The 25,895-nt window shown below is 43.4% G+C and overlaps 1 protein-coding gene across 5 annotated transcripts in view; it reads right to left on the bottom strand.

The window, feature by feature from the left end:
* Mta3 (metastasis associated 1 family member 3) overlaps positions 1–25,895 on the bottom strand; it is a 127,666-nt gene that overhangs the window by 60,505 nt on the left and 41,266 nt on the right. For all 5 annotated transcript variants that reach the window (XM_041631061.1, XM_041631062.1, XM_041631064.1 and 2 more), the window contains exons 5-8: positions 24,195–24,258; positions 22,562–22,679; positions 15,260–15,362; positions 8,678–8,777 (exon numbers count right to left, since the gene is read on the bottom strand). In XM_041631061.1, the coding sequence (XP_041486995.1) occupies positions 8,678–8,777; positions 15,260–15,362; positions 22,562–22,679; positions 24,195–24,258 (385 nt within the window). The remainder of the gene's footprint in view (positions 1–8,677; positions 8,778–15,259; positions 15,363–22,561; positions 22,680–24,194; positions 24,259–25,895) is intronic.

The raw sequence follows: 25,895 nt of genomic DNA, 5'->3' as shown, positions 1-25,895 counted from the left end.
TAGAGTGAGTTCCAGGACAATAAAAAGATACAGAGAGAAACCCTATCTCAAAAAACCAAAAATTTAAAAATAAAAATAAATAAACTTTTTGAAAAAAGGCCACATAAATATGGAAAATACAGAGAGAGTCTGAATATTATATATTATTATGTTATCTTTGAATTGTTTGACTGCTAAGGATGGAGAAACAGCTGCTAAATGATATTTGATTATAAATGCTGCTGGATTAATCCAACCTATATATTTTGAAAATGCCTTGACTTCAAAATTTAAGTCAAGGGCTGGAGAGATGACTCAGTGGTTAAGAGCACTGCCTGCTGTTCCAAAGCTCCCAAGTTCAATTCCCAGCAACCACATGGTGGCTCATAACCATCTGTAATGAGATCTGGTGCCCTCTTCTGGCCAGCAGACATACATGCAGGCAAAGTACTGAGAATAATGTATACATGATAAATAAATAAGTCTTTAAAAAAATTTAAGTCAAAAGATATGCTACTTTGGAAGTTTTGCTTTTGTTTCCACAGCAAATGAGAGGCTGTAGATTCATTCTAGGTTAAGGAAAATAAAGTTGGATTGAGGAAGATCCCCTGAAAAATCTCTAATGGGAACAGATGGCCCAGATGATCCAACATTTCAGAGCACCTCTGTTGCTGAATTCTACATCCAGAACAGCTTCAAGACTGCTGGCTGAGATGATCCAACCTCAAAGAATATTCCAGTCAGGACTTGACCATAATCGTAAATTTTCTTTGGTTCCCATAAAATTATCAATGCCTCCAATCAGCAGGAAATAGCCTAGAAAACTACATATACATTCCCAAAAAATGGATTAAGAATGTTTGTCTTTGTTTACAATGTTAGTTACAAGTTGTTATAAATAATGGTCAGGAAAAAAAAGCTGAACAAAGGAGATTAGATTCAGAGTTCTTATTTTGAAAAGAAAAAAGGGGAAATGCTGTGGGATAATGCTCTTGTACCCTGTAAGGATCTGTCACTTGTATTAATTTAATAAAACATTGATTGGCCAGTGGCCAGGAAGGAAGTATAGGCAGGACAACCAGACTAAGAGAATTATGGGAAGAGGAAAGGCAAAATGCAGTCACCAGTCAGAAGCAGAGGAAACAAAATGAGAATGCCTTACTGAGAAAAGGGACCAAGCAACATGGCTAAACATAGACAAGAATTATGGGTTAATTTAAGTTGTAAGAGCTAGTTAATAATAAGCCTGAGCCAATAGGCCAAACAGTTTATACTTAATATAAGCCTCTGTGTGTTTCTTTGGAACTGAAAGGATGCGGGACTGAGTATGATAGGAACTTCTGTCTACACAAAGCTATCATGGAAAACAAAAAAACTCTCTTTGTGTGTGTGATATTTCTTTTCTTGACAGAAAGACTAAGCAACAGAATAGTACTAAAGGGTACCACACAAATGACAAAGTCTATTAGCTAGATTTAGGGCCCGAAAATGGTTGTTTCTTCTTCTTTAATGGACATTACTGGGACAAGTGGTCTACAGGAATAAAGACCCTTCATTAAACTATTGTCACAGTGCCATATTATACTATGTTAGTGCAGGAGAAAATTATTATTTAGGCACAAATACTTAGTAATAAAGAAATATCCATTCTGAAATTCAAGCTGTCTAGAAATAATACATGTATAGTTAAAAATTGACAGGTGGCCATTTGAGTAACTTGTGGGTAGTTAAACTTGATAGGTGGCTTGTGTTTGGCCTGAGTACCTGCAGTTGGCCCCACCAGACTAGACCAAATCAGAATGGAGCACCCTCTGCTAAAGTCGACTGATTAAATTCAATAAGAGTCTCATAACCACAAATGTTAGGGTTATTAAGAAAAAAAAATAAAATGTTGTCCAACGCTAGAAATGTAAATAAAGCCAGTTAGATTCTTACATCTGTTGTTCAAGTTTGTCTCTTGACCATAGAGAGAGAGGTGACGGAGCAGCCAAGGTACAAAGGTAATAGCTATGGAACTGACCTGACAGGAACAAAAGCCTTTGTATTATACTCCAAAATACAAAGTCATAGTTCTATTAAGATATTATAAGCATAAACTGTTATCAACTCTTATCTGTACATTCAAAACTTCTTAATAAAAAGTCTAGAGTACTTAAATTTCTCAACTATATTCCCTAAATACAGCAATCTTCTGAAGTTTCCTATATTGGTGTTTAACTCAAAAAGAGAAGTAAAGTCCTGGCTGAAGAGGCCCAGTGGGTAGGATGTTGATGTTTCACTGAATTCGTACAAAGCCCTGGGCCCAATCACCAGTACCAAATAACACCAGTTGCAGAGATGTAAACCCTAATCCCAGCACCCAGGCTGTATGGTCAGGATAATCAGAAATCAAGACATGGGAAGTTCAAGGCTGGACTAGGGTACTTACAACCTTTCTAAAATAAATAAATAAATAAGAGGGGGGAGAAGGAGGGAGGGAGGGGAAGAGAGGAGAGAAGAGGAGAGGAGAGAGGAGGGGGAGGGGAGGAGAGAAGAGAAAGAAGGAAGGAAGGGAGGGAGGAAGGAAGGAAGGAAGCAAGCAAGCAAGCAGTATTTGGGGGTGTAGTGAGGGGAGCGGGCCTGCTTTTCGTCTGCCCGGCTCCCGCACGGCTAGCTTAGCCCCAGAAATAACAACACACAAACTGTATTCATTTGAACACTGACTGGCCCATTAGTTTCATCCTCTTCTTGGCTAATTCTCACATCTTGATTAACCCATTTCTAATAATGTGTGTAGCACCACGAGGTGTAACTTACCGGGAAAGATTCAGCATGTCTGACCTGGCTCCATGACGTCTGACCTCACTTCCCTTCTTCCCAGCAGTCTGTTCTGTCTACTCCACCTACCTAATTTTCTGTCCTATCAAAGGGCCAAGGAAGGCAGTTTCTTTATTAATCAATGAAAGTAACACATAGACAGATGACCCTCCTCCATCATGGGGGCAGCAACAGGGTTCAGTGTGTAAAGGCATTTGCCAACAAGCCTGACAATCTGAATTAACTTCCCAAGTTGTCATCTGACACACATGTGCACAAGTGCACATGCATTTGCTAAAACACCAGAGTCAAGGAGATGGCTCAGAGGAAGTGCCAGCACTTGTTGTGCAAGTACCTGAACTTTTAACGAGTCAGGTACAGATGGCTTTGCACACACTTGCAATCCCAGCACTGAGGTAAATGGACAGGAAAATTGCTAGGCCTGGCCAGTTGCCAACCCAGATTCAGAAGGAGACTCTGTCTCAAGGGAATAAGGTGGACAGCAATAGGGTAGGATAGTTGATGTTCTCCTCTGGTGTCCGCATGTGTGTACAGACACACACACACCAAAATAATGTTCCTGGACAGCACTTAGGGAGTTCAGGTGTGTGAGTGCAGGCCCAGCCTGCTCCATAGAGGGAGTTCCAGGGCAGCCTGGGCTACAGGGAGAAACCCTGCCATGAAAAACTAAAAAGATCTACTAACTTGGTGAAACAAAGGAGCAGGCCTGTCTCATCTGAAAATGGAAACTACCAGAGACAGTTCCAGATTCTAATGAGCTCATGAGCTAACAGGCACGGTGCTCGGTGCCAGTCACCAGTGAAGAGGGGCAGGCACAGCCACTGGCCGACGGATAGTTTACGTGAGAAGTGACTGTTCAATAGAAGGGAGGGAGAGAAGGAGAGAGAGACAGAGAATCACAAACAAAGGCCCAGGACAAGCCTTTAACCCCGGCACTTGGAAGCAAGAGGCAGGTGGACCACTGTGAGTTCCAGGCCAGCCAGAACTGCACAGCGAGATTCAATCAAAAAGAAACAACAATAACAGCCAAAAAAAAAAAAAAATCAAAGCCAGGAAACTGTCAGGAGTCCTGAGGACACCAGGAGTCTGGAGAGAGGAAGGTATACTGGGGACTTGTATGTTGTCATAGATACGATTAAATGATACTATGGACTCACAGGATGGGAGCCGGGAAGGAGGTGCACTTTTAGATCAGCTGCGTTTCAGGCAGCAGCGCTGCCCCTGTATCTGAATCCATCTCTCACTAACCAGCACAGCCAGCCTTCCTCCGTCCAGACCTGCCACCAGAAAGCCTTGTCTAGTCCTACCCGCACCAACCCGAAGGGACAAGTCCTTGTGCAGTTCATTTACCATCCTGGGGCCTGGATTTTCAATGCAACTACTCAAAAATTCACCCAATTACTTAGTTTCCAGAGTCCAGGCAGGAAAGTAAAGCCAGAGCACTGCTTCTCCAGGAGCGAGACAGCAGGTCACTAACAGCGCTGACGACGCTCTGCAGACCAAGGAGTGGCCTTGTGGCCACCACCACAAACTCAGGGAGGAGTAGGCTGGTACTGTGCCAGTTCCAGTCACAAAAGCCCAGTGATGTTTCAGTGCAGGTCAGATTGTATACATGTCACACATAACACTGGCGCCATGGCTGCATGGCCTGGTGACTTCACAGCTATCTTTCTTTGTGTGAGGCCTCCATAATGTTCCCACAACAGTAAGGCATGGTTTGACTATAATACTGACCATTCCTCAAGCGAGGGGCTGTGGGGGAGAGGGGACCAGCTGTGTCAGTATTTCTAATTGATGCTTTCCCCCTGCATATTATATAAAATACTATCTATTTTATGAAGCAAGAGGCATGTATGAAACCTCCATGAGTTCAGTGTATTTTGGTTTGTTTTAGATTTGTTTTGTTTTGTTTAGTTTTGGTCTGGTCTTGGTTTTTCAAGACAAGGTTTCTCTGGTTAGCCCTGGCTGTCCTGGAACTCTCTCTGTGCACCAGGCTGGCCGTGAACTCAGAGATTCGCCTGCCTCTGTTCTGTGAATGTTGGAATTAAAGCCAGGCATTGCCACCACCAGGCTGTGGGTTTTTTGTTTTGTTTTGTTTTTGAGTTTTGAGACTGTTTCATAACTGACTTTGAACTCTTGATCTGCCCGCCTCGGCCTCCCAAGAGCTGGAACCGCAGGCAGGGTTACACCAGCATGCCCAGGTAGCAATAGAAATCTTGGGTTGGCAACACTTGAAACTTGCAGTTTAGCTTCCTCAAAATGAGGAAGTCAGACCCAGGCATGTACAATACCTGCCCCAAAAATATTACTGGTGATTGACAAGAGGTCTAGGATCCCTGGATGAACAAATGGTCCAGGAATGCTAAAAGCCTTCTGGAGGTCATCCCCACATAAAATTTCCAAGGGAAATCGACAGATACTCTGAACCTTTCACACATCCCTTCTGGCAAGCAATCCCCACACTCTGAATCCATAGTTGAAGCACCAGTTTTAACCCGGCCCACTCACTTTGTACATAAATCCCCAGGACCGTAAGATTCCAAGTGAGCCTGAAGCTACAGCAGTTTAAACAGGAGGCCTGTCTGTCTCTCCACTCCCGTCTATCTCTCTGCATGTCATTCTGTCTGTCTCTCTCACGCACACCCCTACATGTTCAAGCATATCTAACCCAAGAAGACCCAGCCCAGGCGTTCTAATGAAGCAGAGGCAGAAGGTGGATAGAAAGGGAACCTGCTGGAACAGGAGAGGACTTGGTAGAGACAAGAATGGATAGGATTCAACCTGACAGCCCACAACTGCCTGGGCCTCCAATTCCACTTCTGTTTAAAAACAGAAAAATTATTACAGTGATGAGCTGGTGTGTATGTGACAGCGCACGCCTTCGAGCCCAGCACGTCAGAGGCAGGGGCAAGTGAATCTCTGTGAGTTCGAGGCCTGTTTGGTCTACAGACTGAGTTCAAGCCAGCCAGGGCCACATTACAAGACTCTGTCTCTAAACAAATAAATTTACTTATCCTAAATTATTTATTCCTGCAATCTTGGTTTGTGATATAAAGGTGATTTCCAAACAACTAACAAAAGTAAACAAAACAAAGGGATGGAAACACTGGGAAGTCGGAGGGCATCTTCTTAAAGGGAACATAGTAGGCAAGCATTAAACCTGTTATACAGTGGCAAACACCTGGAATTCCAGCACATGAGGGTGGAGGCAGGAGGACAGGAGGTCATCTGCCTTACGTCACACAAGTATCACGGCATACACACCCACACATCACACACACAATAAGTACAAGTAGGTCTTCTGTAAATACACAGATGTGTACAATAAGGGTCTTTAAAGGGAGCCTTTTTATAAACAGTCCTCAGCCAGGCATGGTGGCATCACCTAACATCTTGATGACTCTGAAGGCTGAGGCAGGATGGCTGTCTTGAGCCCAAGAATTTCAAGTTGCCCTGAGCAACACAGCAAGACTGCAGCTCAAAGGAGAAAACGTACATATACTGCTGTGATATTATATAACATATATATATATAATGAAGAGCCTTCACTGAACTCTATACCCTCTTCCTGGACAAATCCCCTTGAGGCCACCAGCAATGGGACACAGATTCACTGTGACTTCACAAGATCACTCATGTGACACCACTGGTCACCCTGCAGACCACCACCTGGCAAATCAGCCCCAATCACCAACTGCCACACAGCTCAGTCCTGGTCAGGGATTGACTTTCTCACTCTGGATCCTCGGTCAAGGCAGAGAGAACCTGCGAGAGCCATAGGAGCAGATATCTAGTTTTATAAGCACGCTTTCCTAAGAATGGCATTAAACAACAAAGGACTGACTACAGATAACGCTCCAGCTATACAAAGCAAGAACATGCAATGGGGGGGGGGGCATCCCAGGCTTTTAAAATATTAATAGAAAACATTTGTTCTCAGCAATAGCAGACATGCCCAGCACATGTGAGGCTCAGTTCAATCCCATCAGCACCAACCATATCATCACTGAAGAAGGCAGACGGGAAAGCATGGCTTATGCTCCACAGATCAGGGAAACCCAGGGGGAGACTGGAGGAAAAAGCTGTACACCAGATAAACCCAAATCTGTTACAAACAACATCCAGGAGATTTGGCTTATCAGTCAGTGCTTACTACGTGGAGCTATTCAACACCAAACAAAGCAACAAAATAAACTATGTGGAAACACTGAGATGATCCGGGGGTAAAGGTGCTTGCTGCTAAGCCTGATGACTCTGAATTCCACAGAGATGGAGGGAATACCAGAAAGCTGTCAATGTCAAGCTGTCCTCTGACCATGATGTACACACACACACACACACAAAATGCAGATCACACTGACTGCATTTGGGGTTATGAATTTCCATCTTGGTGTGCAGAACGATTTTGCAATACACGGCTACACTCTAAAGGAGCAGTTCCCTGGGAAGCAGCGCTCCAATCAATCCCAGCTGTAGCAGAGAATAATTGTATATGAGTTGGCAAAAGATGTTGGGGAATTTAAAATATGAAATTATGAGAAACAGCAGAAGAAAAGTGTTTATAAGTGTAATAGAACATGAATAATATGAGCCAGGTGCAGAGGCTGAGGCAAAAGGTTCTCCTGAGCCCTGAGTTCAAGGCATTCTTAAACCTGAGCAACGAAGTATGAGCACAAGAGGATCCAGGTTTGACTCCCAGCACTCACGTGAGGTGCACACCTTTCTTTAATGCCAGTTCTAGAGGATCTGACACCCTCTTCTGGTCAAAATGGGCACTGCACAAACATGGCACATAGAAATACATGCAGGCAAAACACCCATACACATAAAACATTTTTAAAAACTCTTTTTTTTAAAAAAAAAAAACAATTTTGGAGGTACATGGTATCTGTACTCTGTTTCTATGGTAAAAGAGTCTTCAAGTTGTAAACAACCAAAATACAAACTTATTTTGGAAGAAAGATTGGGCATTGATAGGAAAAAAAACCAAAACTTTCTTTAAACATCACTCTAGCCTGGCATCAAGTTACATGCCAGTTCCCAGTAGTGATGGGCCAAAATGGGAGGACAGAGTTCAGTGCCGGCCGAAGCTGCAGAGCATCCCCATGTCAAACAGGCAGAGTAACGCCAAGTGAGAGGCTTAGTTACACTTAGTCAAAGTCGTCCTCTGACCTCTCCACCCAAACCCACGACATATGCATATGTTACATGTGCCACACACTCACGACACAATAAAACATTAAACAACATAAAAGAACAATAAAACCCACAACAAACCAGTAATCCCAGCAGAGGCAGAAGTGGGAGGATCAGAGTTTGAAGGTCATTCTCATCGACACAGCCTTGGCTACGTGAGGCCTTGTCTCAAAAAATTATATATATATATATATATATATATATTTTTTTGAGATGATTGTGTGTGTTTGAAATGCTTGAATACAAGCAAAATAAAATATGTATGACAATGTCATAATAAAACCCATTATTTGTGCACTAAAAATTATTAAAAATTCACCTCAAAACCAACACATAGTTACCACAGCAATAGTCTCAATAGTGATAGCAACAGTGATCCCTTATGTATAAAAAGGAATAAAATATAGCCAAGTAAATGAACAGAGAAAAGCACACGCGAGAAGCAGCAGCATATCAGAATGGTGAGATCCATCTCTGGACAGCTTTCCATACAACTTTCCCCCACTCTATTCCTTAGCGCTTCTTCCTGGTCCCAGCTCACAAACAAGAGGTGACTCAGAAGCCCAGCTAATCAACCAGCCTGAATCAGCTTAGTAGTGCGGGGCCAACTGTCAGAGAGCTCTGAGAACCCAGCATCCGTCGCATGGCTTATAATTACGCGAGCAGCAAAAGAATAACATCTTACCAAGGTGATGTCTCGGGACGCCGCAGCCGCACTCATATGCAAGCTGGGCTGCCTCACGGAGCTGCTGCAATCCAGGGCGCGGGCAAACGTCCCAACAGCACTGAGGAACCGAACACAGAGAACAGTAAGTTACTTCTTCAATAAAAGGTGACCATACTTATTTATCTTGTGGCATGATAGTTTGCCTGCACGCAGGTAAGAGCACCAAGCGCATGTCCACTGCTGGAGGAGACCAGAGGGGGATGCTAGATCTCTCGGAACTGAGCTGCCATGAGGGTACTGGGAACTGGTGTTCTCTGCAGGAGCAGCAAGTGCTCTTAACCACTGAGCCATCTCTCCAGCCCCTCTGTCCTAGTGTGTGTTCTAGGGCTGGGAAAAACACCACCAACAAAAGCAGCTTGGAGAAGGAAGGGTTTATCTCACATGTCCCAGACCACAGTCCATCGCTGAGGGAAGTCAAGGCAAGACACTGGAAGCGGGGACTGAACCCGAGGCCATGAAGGTGCTGCTTACTGGCATGCTCTCCATGGCTTGCTCAGCTTATCTTTTCTTATGTTTGGGGTGACCCTGCTCACAGTGGGCTGTGCCTTCCCATATCAATCATTAATCAAGAAAACGCCACTTAGACTTATATACAAGCTAATCTAAGAGGGACATTTTCTCAGCTGAGGTTCCCCCTTCTCAAATGACCCCAAATTGTAGCAAGCTGCCAAAAAACTAACAAGCACTCCTGCCTGTTCCTTTTTGTTTGTTTTATAATTTATGTGTAAGTAGGGTGTGTGTGTGAGTAGAAGTGTGTGTGTAAGTAAGGTGTGTGAGTGTGTGTGTATTTTGAGGAGGATGCAAAGCCTTATATATGTGTGTATATGCATGTGTACACATGCAGAAGGCAGAAGGCAGCTCCAGTGGTAGTGGTAGGAGCTGACACAGTCATTCACATTAGAACCGAAGGGCTTACAAGTGGGAGGGCGAGCTAGGGCACTCTCCAGCACTGGGCTTACAAGCACATGCCTGTCTTTCTACCCTGGTCCTGGAGTTGAATCCAGGCCTTCCTGTATTGGCAGCATGGGCTTTTATTGCCTGGCTACCTCCCTCAATCCTGCTTTTGTTTTAACTAGAAACAGTAACTAAAGTAAAGACCATGGAGGAGGGCTAGATTTGGGGGTGATAAATAAAAAACTGTAAAGAAAGGAAAAACATATTTGGTAATTTTCTCTTTTAAGATATAATAAAAACTGAGTAATACTGAAAAGTAAAATTTTCAAAAATTTGAAACTCCACATGACACAAGGAAAAATTCCATGCTATGAAACTTTGTCTCGTGTATAAAATCATTTAAGATTTGGTTCAAGGAGCTAAAGAGGTGGCTCAGGGATTAAGAGCGTGGCTGCTCTTCCAGAGGACCCTGGTTCATTTCCCAGCACCCAAATGGCAGTTTGTAACTGGCTGTAACTCTAGTTTCAGGGATCCGACACTTTCACACGGACATACATGCAGGCAAAAACATGAATGCACATGAAATAAAAATAAATAATTTTTTAAGAAAAAAATTTTGTTCAATTGCTCAAAGGGTGGTGTAGTGGTGCACGCCTTTAATCCCAGCACTCGGGAGGCTGAGGTAGGAGGATCTCTATGAGTTGGAAGTCAGCCTAGTCTACAAAGTGAGTTCTAGGTCAGTCAAGGCTACACTGTGAGACCCTATCTCAAAACAAAATAACAACAAAAAGATATTGCAAATAGGGGAGCTGTAAAGATGGCTGAGTGGTCAAGAGCACTGACTGTTCTTGCAGAGGACCTGGGTCCAGTTCCCAGCACTTACATGGCAGTTCACAAATGCCTATAATTCCACCTCCAGGGGATCTGATATTCTCACACAGATATACATGCAGGCAAAATATCAATTTACACAAAATAAAATAAAGTAAAAATAATAAATCTTTAAAAAGATATTATATAAAATTACTTTAAGGCTCTGTAAGATACATACAAAACATAAAGGAATTTCCTGTTTAGTCTTGGGACACATCCCCATGACAACTCATCACATAGACAAAGATGCCAAATCCCAAAAGGAACGCAGAGCAGGACTCTGAGAAGCTCTGGTTCCAAGAATCAGCATATGCAGGTAATTATCATTCAAGCAAGGAAAAAAACAAACCTGTGTGGCCACAGAGAAGGAAAGAGAAGATGGAGTCTAAAATGCCAGGGGACAGACACATCATTTGGTATTCATATGTGCTCAAAAACAGGAGAAGGAAATCCGCTGAGCGTCTGACTACCACTGCGAAGCGAGTTCTAAATACCAAGTGTAAAATCCCAGTAACGTTTTTCACATGAATGCTATAGCAGAAACCCCTTCCTGTCTCCACAGAATAATCCATTTTCACTATACCATTTTTAAAAAGCAACTTCCACAGCAATGGTTTCTGTTTGTAATGGTCTAGAGTGTTTTGGTATGAAAGGAACCTTAACCCCAGGAGGAACAGGATACACAGACTGCCTGCTTTGCTGGACAGTTAGCCGGGGAAGATTTCGTCATATCATTTTACTTAAAATCTAATATATACGAAAAGGCAAATGCTACCACACTATACAGATGGTTTTTTTGTTTTTTTTTAAAAAGGATTTTTAAAAATTTATTTATTATGTATACAATATTCTGTCTGTATGTATGCCTGTAGGTCAAAAGAGGGCACCAGACCTCATTACAGATGGTTGTGAGCCATCATATGGTTGCCGGGAACTGAACTCAGAACCTTTGGAAGAGCAGGCACTTCCTTAACCACTGAGCCATCTCTCCAGCCCCTATACAAATGTTTAGTTCTCACAAAGTGAAGATGCCTAGGGTCCAACCAACACCCAAAAGAAGAAACAGAAGGTGGCCAATCCTTCCCACACTCCCTCCCAAAAGGAACCATCATCCTAGAGTCTAAGAAACAAAATACAACAAAAACACAGCTGATCCACATCTTTAATCCAGGAGACAGAGGCAGGAGGATCTCTGTGAGTTCCAGGCCAGTCAGGGCTACATAGTGAGACCCTGCTTCATACAAAAGCTAACAACTACAAAAATCACACCATGACAGTGTCTCACTATGGAACTGAGGCTAGCCTGTGACATCACCTTGGCCTCCCTAGTGCTGGGATTATAGGTGTGTGCCATCACTCTTGACACCACCAGAATGCTAAGATCACAGATTAGTTTTGCTGGCAAGAAACCACCAATGTTACATATGCTGTTGTTGTTTTGAGATAAGGTCTCATGTAGCCCAGGCTGGCTTGGAACGATGCAGCCCAGACTTCCATCAAACTCAGAACCCTTGGCCTTGGCCTTCCAAGCACCAGACCCAAACCTACACAGGCCCCACACCTGGGTGCACACTATTCTTTCCCTCTCTCATTTCATCCTTTGGAAATCACCTCAGCTGTTAGCTGGAGCAACAGGAATGCATTTTCTCTTCTGTTTCCTCACCCCGTCCCTTCAGCTGGACAATTCTCCATTGTGCAGATGCTGCTATGAAAGCCTTTTGCATGCACACCTTCCAGGACCTGGGACGCTCTCTTCCTGAGTGTGATATTAGCATAGAACTTACGGGCTGTGTGGGGCGACAGTGTCAAGCAGGTTTCCAAAGCAGCTGTGCCGGCTGATAGTCCCATCGGAGAGACAAGACAATGCCGATGGCCCCAATACCTACACCAACCTCAGCACTTCAGAGTGCAGGGCTTGGCTGGTATACCTCAGGTCAAGTCCCGGCTCTACAAAGTAAGAGGGCAGGGGTGGTGGGGGTGGTGAGGGTGTTACAACTGCAGTAATGTGGTTAGGATTAGGTGCTGGGCATGAAGTTTAACACCTGTGCTCATAGCATCCAGGAAGCAGAGGCAGGAGGATTGCTATGAGCTTGACAGTTTCTCTATAGAGAGTAAGGTCTTGTTTCAAAAAAAAAAATAAAAATAATTGGTTTCAATTTGTATTTAGATTCAGTATTTTTTGTTTTTTGTTTACTTGTTTAATTAAACATTTTAAAGTACTTTTCATAAAAAGACCACCATGACCAGGTTTCATAAATGTGGATAACAGTAGTCTGATAAAAAAAAAAAAAGAATGTAAATCAAATCGGCAAACTGCAGGTCTCCCTAACAACCCACCACTCAGGTGCTTTCCTGTGCATATGTCCACTGCCACATCCGTGGCTCATTGCTTCTTCCAACTCTTCAGCCTCCTGCTCCACTGGCGGGCTACTGCCCCAGCAATGTACACCTAATGCCCCCATCCAATCCTTGAGCTATGAGCGTAGGGGCTCTGTGGTGGTTTGAATGTAATTGGCCCCATAATCCCAAAAGGAGTAGCACAAATAGGAGGTGTAACTTTGTTGGAGAGGGTGTGGCCTTGTTAGAGGAAGTCTGTCACGGTGTGGGTAGGCTTTGAGGTTTCCTATGCTCAGGATATTGCCCAGTGTCTCAGTCAGCTTCCTATTCCCTGCAAGATGAGGACTCTCAGCTATTCCTTCAGCACCCTGTCTGCTTGGGCACTGCCACGCTCCATGATGATAGTGGAGTGAAGCTCTGAACCTGTAAGGCAGCCGGCCCCAAGTCAATGTTTCCCTGTAAGAGCTGCTGTGGTCATGCTGTCTTTCCACCATAAACCCCTAACTAGGACAGGCTCTGAATCCCAAGTGTCTGGCCATTAGTGGAGTGTGACCTTCCACAACGACTGTCCTTAGTGACAGTCTAGGACTATTTTAACACAAAATAAGAAACTATTACAGAGACCCTTCCGCCTATTATTTGGGTTGAACTGATTCGAATTATTTTGCCATGTCTGATTCATGTAAGGAGTTAAACATTATACATTTGGTTGCAGTCTCTTATAGCCATAATGTATAATATATCATTAATGGAATAAAATAGTTTGTGCATTACATGGTCTTTTCAAATAAATGAACACAGTACAAACACATAAACAATCATACTTTGTAGGCCTTCATTTCAATATTAGAAGATTTGGCCCTTTATTATACAAACTTCAAATTCTCTCATTTTAAAGGATGTAAAGTACTACCCCATTGTACAGGGGTAACTCACTCATTCCTCAGCTGCTTGCTGATGTCCACTGGGGCTTTTTCTAATTTATCTGCCGTGACAATGGCATGCTCATCTCATTTGCTTTCTCTTTTGTGGCAGTTTCCCCCACTTTTATCATTGAAGATGATCCTGCCCCTACTCATTGCTTAAGGAAGAGCCAGGGGGAGAAGCAAGGTAACCAAGCCTTGGGGGAGGGGGGCTTGCAAGCAGCAGCCTCCTTACCAGGCCTCACGTGGTCTCTCCCCTCTTCTCCTCCCTCTCACCTTCATTAGGGGCTTGGATTTTTTGAGTCAGACTCAGGTAGCCCAGCTAGCCTCAAACTCTCTATGATCCCAGGCTAGCTTCAAATTCCTGATCTTTCTGCATTCACCTCCCAAGAACTGGCATTACAGGTGTGAGTTACGTCCCCTGGACTGAGTGACACATTTCTACTGGGACCTGAATAACCCAGTTTAGAGTTCAGCAATGTCCAAAATAAAGGGCATTTCTTTCATTAAAGATATGGGATTCAGCTATTCCATTTCTTCCTTATGCTTCTAACTTTTAAACACACACACACACACACACTATTCATTTTGTTACACCTGTCCTTCTAGTAGCTGCTGCTGGCTGAGGGTTTTAGCACTGCTGAGGATGAGAGCTGGGATGCCGCACATGTTAGGCAAGCAAGTGCTCCACCCCAGCCCTCGCTTCCACTTTTGTAATTAAAATTAAACATTTTCACTTATAACAAATTAACGGCAGTAGATCGCATTATTTAGTAGACAATGTGATTAGATATTGGTTTTCTCACAGGACTAGAAAAAGATAACCCCAATGGAGTGGGGGCTGGAATATAAAGAAAGGATATAATATAAAGGAATATAAAGAAAGCAGGCATGATGGCACACACCTTTAATCCTAGTCCTCAGAAAGCAAAGGTGGACGGATCTCTGTAAATTCAAAGCCAGCAGGGCTACACAGAGTGACTCTGTCTTAAAAAGTATATATATATTTAAAAAAAAAAAAAGCTGGGTAGTGGTGGTGCACGCCTTTAGTCCCAGCACTCGGGAGGCAGAGACAGGTGGATCTTTGTGAGTTCGAGGCCAGCCTGGTCTATAAAAGCTAGTTCCAGGACAGGCCCCAAAGCTACAGAGAAACTTTAAAAACCAATTAAAAATAAAAAATAAAAATAAAAAGAAGGAAGGATGGAGGGAAGAAGGGGAAAGGGAGAAAGGAAGGAAGGAAATAGGGGGCTGTAGAGACTGCCACTCTTACAGAGGACCTGAATTTGATTTTCAGTACCCATGTGGTAAATCACACATGTCTGTAGCTCTAGTTCCAGGAAATTTAATAACTTCTTTTGGTCTCCAAAAGTAAAAGGCACATATATAATACATATAGATACATTCAGGTAAATAATCATACATGTAAAATAAAATAGTATCTTTTTAAAAAAGGAACTATACACAAGTGTAAGTTGTTTTATAAAAAGACTTGACCAGATAATGGCATACTCACCGGGCTACAACTAAAAACTGGTCAATCTGTCGATCCGTAAGTGGACTATTGGGATCCCAAACTTTAACTTCCAATTTTGATTGTTCCCTCTCATCTGAGTCTCCTGTCCAGAAACAAAGGAAAGGGATTATTGTTTACGCTGTGGCATATGGTTGATGATTATGGTCACCAGTGTGTTAGATGCTCAAAAGTCAGGAAAACAGTAATCACATCTGGGTGCATCCTTGGGTAGCAGGTGTGTAGAGATGGTGATACAAGCAAACCAGCATCAGCATCATCAGCACTAGCACTGGTACAAGCACCAGCACCAGCATCATTAGCACCAACATCAGCATCAGCAGTATCACCATCATCAGCACCAACATCAGCATCAGCATCAGCATCATCAGCCCCAGGCACCAGCATCATCAGCACTAGCATCAGCATCAGCAGCATCTCCTGAGACCCTAGGCCAGGTGTGGTGGTGCATTCCTATAATCCCACTTGGCGGTAGAGAAAGAGATACAAGTTCCAGAGGAGCCAGGACAACACAATGAGGCTCTATCTTAACCACAGAAAACTAATTGCAAGACTGTATAGCTTCCCACTTCTTTTTGTCACATAAAGTTGAAGAAACATAGATCCAGAAATGTGCTTACACAGCCAACCATTTCTTCAGTATATTCCTTACAAGCACCAGGTCCTCCCATGTGGAAGGATCAATGATGCATTACACATCCTGAAAGCCCTTTCCAGGACAACTGGAATTATCTGCTTTCTATGTAAAATTCATCTTAGTTGTATCAGCTGCCACATTTTTATGTTATATTTAAATCAGAAACACTCAAGGATACCATTTATCATCATTTCTGTTGAATATTGCTTGAAAAACTCTGGATGATATACTGGGATATGAATCAAAGGAATAATAAGTTACTAGAATAGCATCATAAATATGAATTTAAGAAGCTCAGTGGAGATTCCAAAGAAAATATAAGAAAAATAAGAAATATAAACAACATTGACAGTATATTTATATAATTTTTAGAACTTCCAAAGGAAAGATGATTTGAATAAACAGTGAAGTGTTAGGTTTTCTGATAGCATTTTTGTACAACTCTCTCATAGGATTAATTTATAAGAACTTATTTTTAGGAGCAGATAAATTATTTTATTAATCTACTAGTCAAATAGTAGTAAGCTAGGAAATAGGATTAACTCTAATATAAAATGACAGCAAACTAAACAATGCTGAGCTCAGTTTGATCCCCAACGCCACAAAAACAAAGAGTTGATAAAAGTATAGAAATAGGGACGGGGGACATAGCTCGGTGGGTGACATGCTTGCTAACATGCCCAAAACCCTGGGTTCTATCCCCAGTACCACATACAATCAGGTCTGGTGGTTTTGCCAGCTCCTAAGAGATAAAGAAGGCAAGAAGGGGCCAACCTAAGCTACATAAGACCCCATCTCAAAAAAAAAATCAATATATTTGAAAGTTTAAGTCCTATTATCATAGAAATAATAACTGACACTGACTGGACACTTTCAACATCCAAGAAGCCATTATAGAAGGTTTTCTCAAGCTAGACACTTGACCCTGGGGCTGAATACATTCTGTGCTCTCCTTTGTTTGGCAGCATCAGGGAACTTTATCTACGGTGAGCCTATAGAATATCACCTATCTACTTCCTTCCCCCAAATGACAACAATGTCTACACATTGCCAATGTTCCCTAGGGGACAAACTTGTCCTGTTGTTGGAAATTATTCTATATGTCAGCAGTGTATATCTGCTTATACTCAAATTTAAAGGGAGAATAATATTTAATGTGACCACGCTGGGAGGAAGGGCAGAGATCTAGCACCCCTCCAAGTCCATCTTCACGGTCCTGACATGAGATGTTGGTTTAAGTAGAGGGCCACAGCTAAGCACAGCTAAGCACTTTGACCAAGGTGTGGCCCTGCCCATTACTAACTCGGCTCCAGTCTCAAGTTAAAACTGAGGCTGGGCATGTGCCACACACCACTACTCCAAGCACTGGGCAGGCAGTGGCAGGTGGATCTCTGTGAGGCCCAGGCCAGCCCGGTCTACATAGTAAGTTCCAGAACAGCCAGGGCTACACAGCAAGATTCTGCTCAACAAACAAACCAAACTGTGAAGTCCTTTCCTGGATACTAGGGCTCCAAGCTGGCACTAGCCTTCAGCTTTCTGCTGTTCCCAACATGAGATTCCTATCTAAGCCCACCTGCTTCTCACACAGCGTTGAGAGACCTACGTTCTACAAAGTTAGCCACTACAAACGACATGGTTGAGCTGGGGGTGTAATACATCAGTGGAGAGCTTGTCTAGCATGTGTGAGGCCCCATGTTCAATCTTCGGAGAAAGAGAGGGCAAGAGAAGAAAATAACAAGGTTTAGGGAACTTGTCCTTGGAGCATTGAAATAAGTAAACAGGAGGGCCACACCTGCCAGAAGGAGGTCGGCTGATCTTTATCTCCTTAAATCTCAGCCTCTGTAGGCCAATGAGATGGTGATTGTGGCAGAGGAGTTAAACCCCAGCCCCTGTAGGCCAATGAGATGGTGATTTCTGGCAGAGTTTCAGTGGAATTGAAAATCGAATCCAGGGGGCTGGAGAGATGGCTCAGCGGTTAAGAGCATTGCCTGCTCTTCCAAAGGTCCTGAGTTCAATTCCCGGCAACCACATGGTGGCTCACAACCATCTGTAATGAGGTCTGGTGCCCTCTTCTGGCCTGCAGGCATACATGCAGACAGAATATTGTATCCATAATAAGTAAATAAATAAATTTAAAAAAAGAAAAAAGAAAATCGAACCCAAGGCGCAAGAGTGTTTTCCCTTTGCAGAATCAAGCTGTCCATGTGGTTCTTCCATAGTGGAGCAGTGCACAGGTTCTAGGGCCACAGAATCAGCCTCCTGAAGGCCTGCGCTGGATGGAGGCGCTTCTCCTAAACTCCCAGAGCACTGCAGGAAGGACGCTGTCGCTACACTATCTGCTGATAGTTTCCTATTTCATGATTAAAGGTGAGACAATCTTGTTTTTAAAACGCATAACAAAATATGCACAAATTAATTATTCAGCCTCAAAAGAGAAGCCTCCCCTGAAGTTCACAGTCCATGGCTGACGGGCACATCACCCACTCATCACAATGTCAAAGGCACAACCGCATACTCTTTCTTTCTTTTTGGTTTTCTGAGACAGGGTTTCTCTGTGTAGCCCTGACTGTCTTTGAACTCATTCTGTAGACCAGGCTGGCCTTGAACTCACAGAGAACCTCTTGCCTCTGCCTAAGTGCTGGGATCAACGGCCACCACTGCCTGGCCCACATACTCTTTCTTTAAAGAGAAAGAAAGGTTCAGTCAGATGGGTTGAACTATTTCCCAAGATTATAATTAGGACCTATTACCCACATTTTACCCAAATCTGGGCATCCAGGGTCAATCTCAGTTTAACCGTTTAACAATTAAAAATATCATCTATAGAACAGACTTCTTCAAATTCTAATTTTAACTTTCCTACATGACATATTTTTTCAATGGAATAGGTGATCTATTTAAATTTAGTGAAATATTTAAAATCTAATCTTTACTTTCATTTTTCAAACTCATCATTCCAAATACGAAGTGTTTGTTAAGGGATGGAGAGCCTCATACACCACAACCGGCTTCTTGAGTCCATCAGGATGTGAATTCTGACAAGCTGCTGCAGCCACCTACCCAAGATATTACTCCAGTTTCGCCTCTCATTCCAATGCAGATTGCGTGGTCAAACGCACCCACTGGAGATTGTCAACAGGCTCAGAAGGCTCGAATTGCAGCCCGAAGGTTCTCAAATATACTGCTTTCTACTGTATATTTGTCCTGCAGCCAGGTACTTCACTGTCAACACTGCTGTGTGGTGCCAATGTCTGCAGTTTGTTTCATACTTGTCTGTTGATTTATTTTTCAAGGCATGGTCTTGCCATGTCATTCAGGATGGAACACACAACCCTCTTGCTTCAGCCTCACAAGGGCTGGGTTTACAAGCATACACCCACACCAGGCTCACGTTTCATGACTTTATATGTCTGTTAGTGCTTAAGGTCCTTTCCCCTAGCAGATAGTAATCAGAAAGAAGGTTCTTGCCAGACAGTGGTGACACACATCTTTAATTCCAGCACTCTAGAGGCAGAGGCAGGAGGATCTCTGTGAGTTCGAGGCCAGCCTGGTTTATGGAGCTAGTTCTAGGACAGCTAGGGCTACCCAAACAAAAAATAAAAAGAAAGAAAGAAAGAAAGAAAGAAAGAAAGAAAACAAAGGTTCTTTAAACCACGCATCTAGTTGACTGCTCAGTTACAATGAGAAGAACACCGGGAACATGCCATAGGTCCCAAGAAGAATCCAAAAGACTTCTTCATTTTGATATTTCTAAAATGTCATGTTAGGCCAGTGAGATGGCTCAGCAGATGAAGGCACATGTCTCAGTTAGGGTTTCTATTGCTGCAATGAAACACCATGACAAAGAGCAAGTTGGGGAGGAAAGGGTTTGTTTGGTTTACACTTCTGCATTGCTGTTCATCACTGAAGGAAGTCAGGACAGAAACTCAAACAGGGCAGGAACCTGAAGGCAGGAGCTGATGCCGAGGCCGTGGAGGGGTACTGCTTACTGGCTTGTTTCCCATGGCTTGCTCAACCCATCTTCTTATAGAACCCAGTCCAGGGGTGGACTGGGCCCTCCCTCATGATTGCTAACTGAGAAAAGGCCTTACACTTGGATCTGAGGGAGGCATTTCCTCACCTGAGGCCCTTTCCTCTGATGAGTCTAGCTTGTGTCAAGTAGACACACAAAAGCACCCAGGACAGCACATGCCTCCAAGCCTGACAACCTGAATTTGAACCCCCAGGATGTGCAAGGCAGAAATTGTTCTCCGACCTCCGCACACAGATTTGGCATGTATACACATGCACACACATGCAAACACACCCTAAATAAAAATGTAACAAAAATTTTAAAAAGCAGTATTCTTTAAAACAGTGGTTCTTAACCTTCCGAATGCTGCGACCCTTTAGTACAGTTCCTTATGTTGTGGTGACCCCCAATCTTAAAATTATTTCATTGCTGCTTTTTGGTTATTATTATGAATCATAATGTAAATATATGATATGCAGATGATCTTAGGCAACCTCTATGAAAGGGTTGCTAGACCCCTAAAATGGTTGCGACCCACGGGTTGAGAACCACTGCTCTAAAATCTACAAATGTGGTGTTTTAAGTAAAAGATAAATAGAAATAAAGCCAACCACAGTAACTTTAAAAACAAGCCAAGCAAAAATCACATCCCTCTACAAAGATCTGCTTCATTATGATCCTTCGGGGCAGAGGAGGCTCAGTGGTTAGGAACACTTCCTGTCCTTTCAGGACCCCAGTCAGTTCCCAGTATCTATATTAAACAGCTCACAAAACCACCAGTAACTCCAGTTCCAGGGGACCCTATGCCTTCTCCTGGACCCCTCAGGCAATCACACACATGTGACACATACTCACATGATCCATACATACACATAAAGATAAATCTAATAAAAGATTTTTTAAACTCTATAACAGTGAACCTCTTGGCTATACAGATCGGTCAAATTCTCACCAAAATGTAACTGCTTACTAGGTTCCATTGCCTGCTGAGCTAGATAGCTTAAAGTCATTTACAAATCTCAAGACAGAGGTCTGGAAATAGAGCTCAGTTGATAGAGTGTTGCCTAGTATACATCAGGTCCTGATCCTTCAGAGGGGTGAGGTTGTGGGATACAGAGAATCAGAGGGAAAATAGGAATGAATATGAACCACACATTAGATGAAAGTTCAACAACATTAAGTTTTTAAAATTTTTTTTTTGTTTTTGTGTTTTTTTAAGACAGGGTCTATGTAGCCTTGGCTAGACTAGCCTGGAACTCACTTCTAGACCAGGCTACCCTCAAACTAACACAGATCAGCCTGCCTCTGCTCCCAAGTACTTAATGGCATGTGCCATCACACCCGTCACACACTAACCATCTAAACCTTGAAAACAGCCAGAGCCTGAGAGGTGGCTCAGTGAGTGATGTGTTTGTCATGCAAATGATGGAGGAAGGTCATTGGCTAATAAAGGCACTGCCCTGGCTTATTTTATTGGTTAGAGGATAGGTGGGAGGAGTAAACAGAACAAAATGCTGGGAGGAAAAGGAAGTGAGCTCAGAGACTCGACCGCTTTCCTCTCGGGAGCAGATGCCTGAGAGAGACGCCATGCTCCTGGCTCCTGGGCAGACACATGCTAAGAAGCTCTGACCCAGGATGGACATAGGCTAGAATCTTCCCGGTAAACGCACCTAGGGGCGCAACACAGATGATTAGAAATGGGCTAAATTAATATGTGAGAATTAGCCTAGAAGAGGTTAGATAGAAATGGGCCAAGCGGTGTTTAAAAGAATACAGTGTCCGTGTAATTATTTCGGGGCATAAGCTAGCCGGGCAGGCGGCTGGGGTGTTGGGGACGCAGCCCCGCCGCCGCCCTTATTACTTCATGCAAACACAAGGATCTCACTTTTATCCCCAGAACCCACAGGAGAACAGGATTTGGGCACAGTAGTGCATGCCTGTGATGCACACTGAGGAAGGTTGGGTGATCCCTGGCCCCTGATGCCAGCCAGTCCAGTGAAATCAGCAGGCTCCAGCTCAGTGAAAGACCCTGACCCTACCTAATGCTGACCCCTGGCCTACTGCACCCCATAGTCCTACACATACATGTGTGGAACACACACACACACACTCACACACATACATGTGTGGAACACACACACACTCAGACACACACACGTGTGTGGAACACACACACTCACACACACACGTGTGGAACACACACTCACACACACACGTGTGTGGAACACACACTCACACACACGTGTGGAACACACACACTCACACACACACGTGTGTGGAACACACACACACACGTGTGGAACACACACACACACTCACACACACACACGTGTGGAACACACACACACACATACATGTGTGGAACACACACACACTCATACATACATGTGTGGAACACACACACACATGTGTGGAACACACACACAAACAAATCAAACAAACCACATCCACGAAAACAAACATACGTGAAGTTATGAAGGGGTAAGCGAGCAAGTAGATTATTCTCTGAGGCTTGCTATGTTTCTAAAATTAGAAGGTTCAAACTGTTGAACTCTCCACTACACCTCTTCCCCGAGGACAAGAACCTTCATGTTGTAAGACACCATTTCCCAGGACTTGAAGCCAAAGCACGCACCTTCTGGTAGCATGTCTGGAATGTCGGCCTGGTACTTTGGTCCCACTCTGATTTCCCCTTTGTCGGCTAATAATGTTTTCACTGAAGGGTCATACACCAAGGAGTAAAAGAAGGTATCCTGAAAAAAAAAATGACAAAAACCACCTAAGTAAACTGAATACTTCTACATTTTATAAAGCAATAAAATTAATATCACAGAAATGAAAATTATAACCTTAACTTTTGAATATATAAAATTTCATTTTAGTGAACAAATTAATAAATCTTCAAGGAGAACATGGCAATACCGTCATCATGTACAATAGCACAAAATTACATAGAGCCGAAACAAATAACTTTAAGAATAATATAAAATTGTACAATTTGCTTTAATATAAAAGAAAGTCATTAACTACTCTAAAGAGAGTTCTGAGAGGCTAGCTGGAATGGCTAGCAAGGAGGCTGAGATAGACAGATATTTTCAGACAAGTCTGGGCTACACAGAAAAACCCTGCTTCAAAAACAAAATGAAGCTGGAGCTTGGTGGCCCACATCTTTAGTCCCAGCACTCATGAGACAGAGGCAGGTGGACACATAGTGAGACTGTCTAAGAAACAAAACCCCACATAGTGACTGAACATACAAGAGTAGAACTTATATGTAGTTTTTAAAAAACATTTGTTTATCAGTGTTTGCCTGTATGTGCATCACATGCATACCACAGAGACTGGGAAGGGTACCAGATCCCCTGGAACTGGAGTTCCAGAGGGTTGTACACTACCATGCAGGTGCTGAGAATTAAGTCCAGGAATTCGCTAGAACATTAAGTGCTCGTAACCACTGAGCCAGCTCCATGCCCCTTTATATGTGGTTTGTTAATATCACCATACAAATCCCATTTAATTATTATTATAATTGCAATGCACAGTCATGTGTACAATGGCAGACACAGCATAACTAAACACACGATTACCACCAACCTACACATTAAGCATTCCATTGATTTTTTCAAAAGCCCAGGAGGCCCAGCAAGATGGCTCAGAGGGTAAAGGTGCTTACAGCCCAAGGTTAACAACCTGAATTTGATCCCTGGAACCCACATAAAAACCCACACAAAAAGGTAAAAGGAGAGAAATATCCCCACCAAGCTGTCCTCTGACCACCATATACATACAATGGCATCTGTGTCTGCCCCTCTCCCATCACATATATGTACATGTGGGCAGGCACACACACATACACTAATAATAGATTAGTTTTTAAAGACAAACAAAAGGGCTCCAGTGCCCTAGAGTTAATAAGCACAGTGGCCTGGCCGCCTGTTCTTATGAAGTCTGCAGAGCCACTAGAGAGTGAGGCATTTATTCAAAAACAGACCACGGGATGAAGGAATGAGGACCAGGGATGAAAATCCTCATCTGCATCCTGGGCTGTACGTACTTCAGTAAGCCTCTTGTTGGAACTGACAAAGAGATGCCACTTTTGCTAATTCTGCCTTCAGCCAGGACAATGCAATTGCCAAAGGCACTCCAGCCGATGCCATCTTGCCAGGATAGCACAGTAACACTCAGGCACAAAGGAAAAAGAGTTCAGGGTATGGCCTTCATGTGAAGTAATGAGGAGAAAGCACAAAGTGAAAGCGACTGCAAATTACCTCTTTATCAAGGTACGACAACACCGACTCTGTCTCATTCAGCAGGGCAACACTGCATTTCCCCCTGTTTAAAAGAAAAGACCACACGATGGGCATTACATTCACGGTGATTGCTACACAGGCTAGGGATATCCAGACTCTCAGGGTTGATGAAGGTCTAGATGGCAGTGAGGGACGAACTGAAACTCTCCAGACCAGCTCTGCAGCCCTGGACTGGGGAACCTGTACAATAAAGCTTCATTTATAGGCATTTACAGAGGCCAGTCAGCTCCAGCTGTGTTACCAGACAGCAAGTCATTACAACAGACACTTTAAAGGCGCTTCCTAATCATTCAATAAAAAAGAACTCAATGAAAGCTTCAGAGTAACAGCGAGATTCTCGACCTATAAAAGCACTGAAATCACGCACAAGAGGTCTTCAGTCGATCCCCATACAGCCCAGCACATAAAATAATAGACTCAGGCGGTGACCTGCACGAACACTTGGAAATAATGGATTCACATAAGGATGTAACCAACTGACCTTTACTGGAATTGGTTAGTTTTATTTTCTTCTCTTCTCTCTTTCTCTCTCTCTCTCTCTCTTTCTCTCTCTCTCTCTCTCTCTCTCTCTCTCTCTCTCTCTTTCTTTCATTTTTTTTGAGACGTTTCTCTGTGTTATCAGTCCTAGCTGTCCTGGAACACTCTCTGTAGGCCAGGCTGGCCTCAAACTCAGGGATCCTCCTGTCTCTGCCTCCCAAGTGCTAGGATTAAAGATATGCACCACCACTACCCAGAAACAACTTAAAATTTTAAGAGACCATTTTCTAAGATCCTGGAGGAGAGGGCCTTTTTTTTCCTTTCTTTGTTTTTCAAAAGTTCCCTAAAATTTGCTTGTTTGAACCAGGAACAGTAGCTCACACTTGCAATCCCAGCACTCTTAAAGCCTGAGCTCGTAATGCATTCCAGACCTCTCTGGGCATGTTGGTTTGAAAAGGAAATGTCCCCCACAGGCTTGGGCATCTAGATAGTGGGATCTCAGCTGGTGGCGCTGTTTGGGGAGGCTTGGATAGACAGCCTCCCTGTTGGGAACTCACCACTGGGGACAGGCTTTCAGATCACATAGCTCCTATCCACTTCAGTTCCTTCTCCCTGTTGCCCATTTGCAATTGTGGATGAGAACTCTCAGCTTCCCGCCCCTGCTACCACACCTGCCTCCCTGATGTGGTGGATCCCATCCCTCTGGAGCCACAGCTCACACAAATTCTTTCTTCTGTAAGCTGTCTTGGATGTGGTGCTTTATCACAGCAACAATGCACCAGGCCATTGTGCGAAACCCTGCCCCAGAAACAAAGGAAGAGAATAGAAAAGAATGGCAAGAATGGCGTGTAGAAGCCACTTGTAGAGGAACTGAAAGTGACTAGAGAATGGGAATTAAGTACATGACTGCCTTGGAGGTAGGGTGCGTGCGTGCGTGCGTGCGTGCGTGCGTGTGTGTGTGTGTGTGTGATTTAAAAAAAAAATAAGGTAAAGCTAAAAGAAGGATTCCAAGCAGGTAAACTGCACAGGTGTGTGTAAATACTATAAATCACAAATCAGACAGACAGACAGACAGACAGACAGGACAGATACATACACAAAGCTGCAAATTCTGTATCAGGTTTCTTGGACTTGGCACCTTGACTGACATTTGGGAATAGGTGAGTCTTTGTTGCTGGGCTA

This window comes from Microtus oregoni, unplaced genomic scaffold (assembly GCF_018167655.1).
Source record: "Microtus oregoni isolate MIOR12 unplaced genomic scaffold, Mior012 000036F_ref0000092, whole genome shotgun sequence".
Taxonomy (NCBI): Eukaryota; Metazoa; Chordata; class Mammalia; order Rodentia; family Cricetidae; genus Microtus; species Microtus oregoni.
Note: the sequence above shows the minus strand (reverse complement) of the source record. Positions and strands in the feature narration are given on the sequence as shown.